We start from the raw sequence: 6,000 nt of genomic DNA, 5'->3' as shown, positions 1-6,000 counted from the left end.
TTCCCACTTAGAGAATCTGAGGAATTTCCCCACTGCTTAGGGAATAAAGGGCCTCTGTGACAACCCAGACAACACTAGGCTCTTCCCCCTAAAGAATCTGGTGAAGAGCTTGGTATTGGGGTTGGACAGTTCTGGGTTCAAATGGCACTGCCCTGTGAGAGCTGTGACTTCGGGCAATCACCTTTTTGCCCCTTAGTTCCCCGTCTATAAGAGCCTCTTCATAAGGCCGCTATGAGGATTAAAAGACTTAACAAGTCCCTACCCTCTTCTGGGAAACTCTTGGGGCCAGATGTTCTTTTGGAATTCAGGAGTTTTGGGTGTTTTAGAAAGGTGATAACATGGGTCTGGTACAATACCCTATTATCAAAAACACTTTCCCCCACTAAATTTATGGGAATATGTAAGAATATTATGAATACCACAATAAGAAAATAAAGGTCATAAACAGTCTCATGCCAGTTCAAATTAAGTTTTGTTGCCAAACAAGTTACTAAAAAGCTTTTTGCTTCCGGAGCTTTGTAGGTTTCCGAATTGTGGGTGAGAGATTGTCTCGCGTCAGGATGCTCAACAACATCCTCTGAGCAGCCAGACTGAGTGGCTTTTGTGTAGGCCTCAGATCAAAGTGAATGAAGGGTGTCCTGACACTGCAATGCTATTTTCAGCTCCTCCCTATGAATTAGGATTTTTCTCCATGCTATATGGTTCAAAGAAAACTAGAAATGATTTGGCCACTGAGACTGTCAAGAGCTCAAAGGCCCTGCAGAACCACCGTTTTATTTGATTGACTTCATTCTAAGCATGTTAAAAATCGAAACACACAAAGCAGGTTTCTATTAATTATCAATTGTAATTTATCCACATAAGATTTCTTTTTTTTTTGGGGGGGGGGGGAGATTTTGCTACTTAAAAAATTACTGCTCCATAGGTATCTCTTCTCTTTAAGCTCCAATCTAAAATACTCTGCCCTCTTCGTCTAATTTCTTTTACCTTTCCAAAACCTAAATTAACTCTTTTATTCAACAGGTATTTTACTGGGTACCCTGGCTGTGCCAGGCTCTGTTCCCAACAGTGCAGCTTTCCATGAAGACTTCTGCCCCAGATCCCTTCCCTGGCCGTTGAGGCACTCCAATTTAGCAGCAACTCTGCCCCACATCAGTCAGTCAATGATTTCTAGGAGTCTGACTCAGGGATTAGGATGTGAAAGGAGTGCCCATCATGTTTAGTGTTGTATCTCTAGTACCTTGCACAAAGCCCAGCACCCAAGAAATATTTAATGAATGAAAGAGAGCTGAGTTTGAGTCCCAGTTCTGCAATTTACTAGCCATGCAGCCTGTCAACAACTTCGCTCTGAGCCTCTGTTCCCCTGTGTATACAATAGTAAGATTAAGGTGTAATTAAGAAGTACTTTATAGGACGATGATGATTAAATGAAGCACTTCCCACACCACCTGTACCACAGGAAGTTCTCAGTAAATGATAGCTATGAACCATTTGTGGGGGACCCGGCAGGTGTGCACAGAGCAGAGGGCTTACCTTGGCGGTGCAGGTGGCCCTGAGTGGCTCAATGAGCCGGTCCACCCTCTGCAGGACGGGTGCAGGACACAAGGTGGCCAATCGTGCAAGCATGATGAAGGTCAACATCTGCCCAGGAGGAAAGAGATAAGAGTTCTTGGTGAAATGACCCAGGACAAAAAGGAGCAGGTCCTGAGGGAGAGCAGAGGTGCCGGGCCCAACATATGGAGCTCAAATCCAAACTCACACTAATTCTTGCCTGGGCCCCTGCCAGAATCTCTCCCTTCTGGACCTCAGTTTCCTCATCTGTATAATCTGAATGGTAATGTCAATTATGCCAACTACAACTGGTTGTCCTGAAGAGAATCAAATCAGAAGAGGCACGAGGGAGCGGGCAGTTCTCAAACTCAGATGCCCACTGGGCCAGGCAGGTACTATCCATGAGTGAAGGGCCAGATGGGAACTGAGAAGGAGTAAGGAGTCCATGCTCCAAACAGCAGCTACTCACCTCCAGCCAACTGTGGCTAGGTGTGAATTTGGCCTCACGGGTGAAAGACTCTTTTCAAAAGAAACCCTGATTTTCATGTAAAATCTTTCAATTTTTAAATGTTGGCACCTAACTTAAAAAGACAAAAAAACAAATAAACTGTGAGCCAACTAACCATGGCTACAGGCCTGGATTCAGCCTGCAGGCAAATAATGGTGACTTCTTTTAAAAATGGTAAGGTCCCTATAAATGATACACATTATAAAGGGTGGTTGAAATTTATACAGCCTACTCATCCCCACCAGCTATCTAACCTGCCCTGATCCCCACATGCCCCACAGCAAAGGAGGAAGACAGGCAGAGAAGCAAAGAACATGCCATTAGAAATCATGAGCTATAACCCATGGCACCTCCACTTCCTACTTGTGCTCCTGAACTAGCCAGGTCTCTGGTGTGTCCTCTGTACATGGGGCATCATAAACTCACTCTCCAAAGGTTAATATGAAGGCTGGATGAGATAACTGTAGGTTGCTCAACAGATGACACATCCACCCTCCTCAGCACCAAAGGGGGCCTGCACATAGGGGTCCAAAGTTTGAACTGATGTCCAGGCCTTGTCCTGTGCTCCCTGGACGGTGGGCAAGAAGGACATGTAGCCAGAGGGAGAGAAAAAAGGAAGACTTGCTCAAGCATGAGAAAAACCCATAAAAACAACTCGCTTTTTACCACTCAGTGGGTCTTGGCCATCTTTCACATCAGTACACAGAGATCTGGCTCACTCTTTTTAATGCTGCTATGATTCCATGACTGAAGTGCCCAGCTTATCGAGCCAGTTCTCCATAAGTGCACATTTAGGTAGCTGCCAGCTTTTTCCAATTTCTAGAAATCTGTGAAGAACCATCTTGAACATAAAACACTGCACATGTAGGAGTCGGTCCAAAGCTCTGTTCATGGAAATGTAATTGCTGGGTCAAAGGGTGTGTGAGCATTATAAATTTTTCTAGTTATTGCCAAACCATCCTCCAGAGAGCTTGCCAGCATAGACTCCCACAAAGGTGTTTTAAAATGTGGGTTCTTTTTCTTATCAGAAAAGAACAATACAGCTGTTTTCATGGGAGTAGGGGGTGGGGGACAAACAAGTAGTGGGCTCAGTGGTTCCTGGCTGTCCCCTTGGTATAGCGTGGGTATAGGTCTGGCAGGGAGCTCATCCTACCCGGATATCGTAGTGGTCCTTCAGGCCGTCCTCCACATGGTTCAGGAACTCACAGATGTCCAGCTGGCCCAGGCAGCTCTCAAGCAGTGAGTACATGCACTCAAAGGCTGCCTTCCGCACATCCAGCCCATCGTCCACTGTGTGCTTGAAGGGCCCCATCTCCACCTGAAGGAGGGAAGGATGACAAGAGGTTAGAGTATGTGACCCCAGAGTGTGAGAATACCTCCCCTAGTTCCTGCTGCACAACCCATACCTCTGTTGTTCAATCCTGTGTCTCATCCCCAAATCACGCCTTATACTCTCAAGTCTACAAGCCTTTGCTCAGCCTGCAATGCCCTTCGATAATGATAATAACAATAATTATCATTATTATAATCTACTGAGCAGTTATGATGTGCTAAGCTCTTTCCTGAGCGCCTGACAGAAGACATTATACTCAAGCATCATAACAGCCCTAGGAAGCCAGTGTTACTATTAACCCCATTTAACATATGAGGAAACTAAGGCTCAAAGAGGTTAATTTAATTAATTTGCCCAAGGACACACAGCTAGTAAATGGTTGACCCAGAATTAAAAACTCTGGTCTCTCTGAAGCTTTTAACCATGATGTTCTGCTCTTAATGGTAAACTCCTTCTCCCCCATTCAAATACAGCTCAAATGTCTCCTCTTTTGGAAAACTCATAACCTCTTTAAATGGTCACTTCCTCCGCAGTGTTGCTAGGTGGTTCAGACATTTTTATTACATTGTGTGATGACTTAACTGTTAAATCACCTTTAATCTCTGTCCCTTAAATCCTTACTTTGCCAACTGGGCTCTAAATAAGTTAAGTAATCAGCAGACTGGGTGTCTCTCTCCTTCAGGAGACCATGGTGCAGAAACCACATGTGGTACAGCTATGAGTCCTGGCACTCAGACACAGGCCTGGTGTTCCATAAACATCTGCTGAATATTGGGTACTAACAAGAGCCACCAGTATTTACTGTGTGCTGATCATGTGCCAAGAGCTGTCTGAGCACCTGTAGGACTTAACTCACTGAATCTTCTCAACAGTCCTATGATGCAGACATGATTATTTTGCTCATTTTGCCTGTGAAGAGAAACTGGGACTTGGAGTGGATTAGGTTGTCCTGATAGGGTCACACAGCTGGGAAGTAGAGGTACCGGACTTGACATAGGCCATGGGGCCTGGTCATCTGATGAGCTGGACCCTAATTCTCACCATAGCCCCAACAGACCACAGGGCTCCCACTCAGTACTCCCTGGGTGTTACCTCTCGGATGAGGTCCCGGCGGATCTTCGTCTCCTGGTAGAGGAGAGGCAAGATGTCATCCAGCAGGTCCCGTACCAACGAGGGCTTGTTGTGCACAGCTGAGTTGAAAAAAGCCAGAGTGGCCCGGCGCACATTCAAGTCTGGGTCCTGCAAGCTCTCCATGAACTCTCCTGGCAGAAAAACGAGAGGAGGGTGTGAAGGATGGCACAGCCAAGACACAAACCACCTCCACCCACACCTTGGTGATCTGGTTCATGCGAGTCATGCAGACCTGCCTGAATGTGGGTGAGCATGTTCTGAGCTTTGTATCACGCACAACAAGCCTTCAAAGTCCAGATGAAAATGTGAACTTAGGTCTGGCCGGGGTTCATATCCAGGTTCTACTACTTCCTCACTCTGGGACCTTGGAGAGCCTCAATGTCCTCATTTGTTAAATGAGGGTAATAGCAGTACCTATACTGTAGAGCTGTTTTTATGATTTAAAATGTAGTAATGTATATAAAGCACATAGCAGAGGGCCTGGCACAAAGCAAAGATCCTACAAATGTTAACTTGATATTATTACAGATGAGGCTCCTGAAGATCAGAGAGGTGAAGTACCTTAAAGTCACACAGCACTTCTTTAAGTATACCTTTTTGTACAGTTTAGACTTCTTAATAACTGTGTTAATGCTTTATATAATTAATAAATAAAATCAAGAATGGGGGAATCCATAAAAAAAAAAAAAACACAACAAAACTATTTCAAATGATTAACATAACCACCCAGGTTATGATGGAGAAAACGACTCACCCAAATAACTTCCAAAGAGTTCTGATTACATGCCCTCAGGCTAAAGATAAAAGAACTATAAGCAAATATTGACTTTTCACAGAGATAAAGGTTAGCAATTCTCAGACTACTCTCTTTGCATTCCAAAATTAAGTGAATAAATATCTTGTAGATAATAGGAGCTGAGTTTCTCCTTGTAAGAGAAGGACACATGGAAAGGGCGACGGCTAGAATGAACTCCTATGGTGGTGGACCGGAATAGGAAGTTAATACATGGACATATGTGTGTCTGCCTGTGCACATACATTCATACATATCCATATTTCCTAGTATGTACTGTCTGCTGTAGCAATGAGCACACCTAGTGTACAGATCTTGGATTCTAAATATCATTCTTTACTAAAAGGAATTGGGGCTCCTTGGAAAAATGGCTGATTCCAGGGCTAAGGCAGGAAAGATGAGACTGGAGCATCTTATTGTGCCAAAAAGTATGGATATGCTCAAAGAATGATGGAAACATGTCAATGAACAGAGGAACAAGTTTGAAGGGCTCCCACATGCTAAATCTGAGACTATCTTAAAAATCAAAATAAATACAGTAATAGATTATAACACACTGGATGAAACAGGAATCCATCCATAAGTCTATAATGATATGAATAAATTAGTAAATAAATAAACAAATGGGGGAGAAGGAAAAGTTCTTCCTGAGAATAGAATGCAAACTAATATATATGCCAGATA

General features: G+C 44.0%; 1 protein-coding gene across 1 annotated transcript in view; it reads right to left on the bottom strand.

The window, feature by feature from the left end:
- Positions 1-6,000, bottom strand: part of CAND2 (cullin associated and neddylation dissociated 2 (putative)) — a 29,644-nt gene that overhangs the window by 1,513 nt on the left and 22,131 nt on the right. The window contains exons 12-14 of the mRNA XM_006917637.2: positions 4,485-4,654; positions 3,213-3,377; positions 1,534-1,641 (exon numbers count right to left, since the gene is read on the bottom strand). Coding sequence (XP_006917699.1) covers positions 1,534-1,641; positions 3,213-3,377; positions 4,485-4,654 — 443 coding nt within the window. The remainder of the gene's footprint in view (positions 1-1,533; positions 1,642-3,212; positions 3,378-4,484; positions 4,655-6,000) is intronic.

The sequence above is a fragment of the Pteropus alecto genome, unplaced genomic scaffold, assembly GCF_000325575.1.
Source record: "Pteropus alecto unplaced genomic scaffold, ASM32557v1 scaffold75, whole genome shotgun sequence".
NCBI classification, from domain to species: Eukaryota; Metazoa; Chordata; class Mammalia; order Chiroptera; family Pteropodidae; genus Pteropus; species Pteropus alecto.
This window is presented reverse-complemented; position numbering and strand designations above follow the sequence as displayed.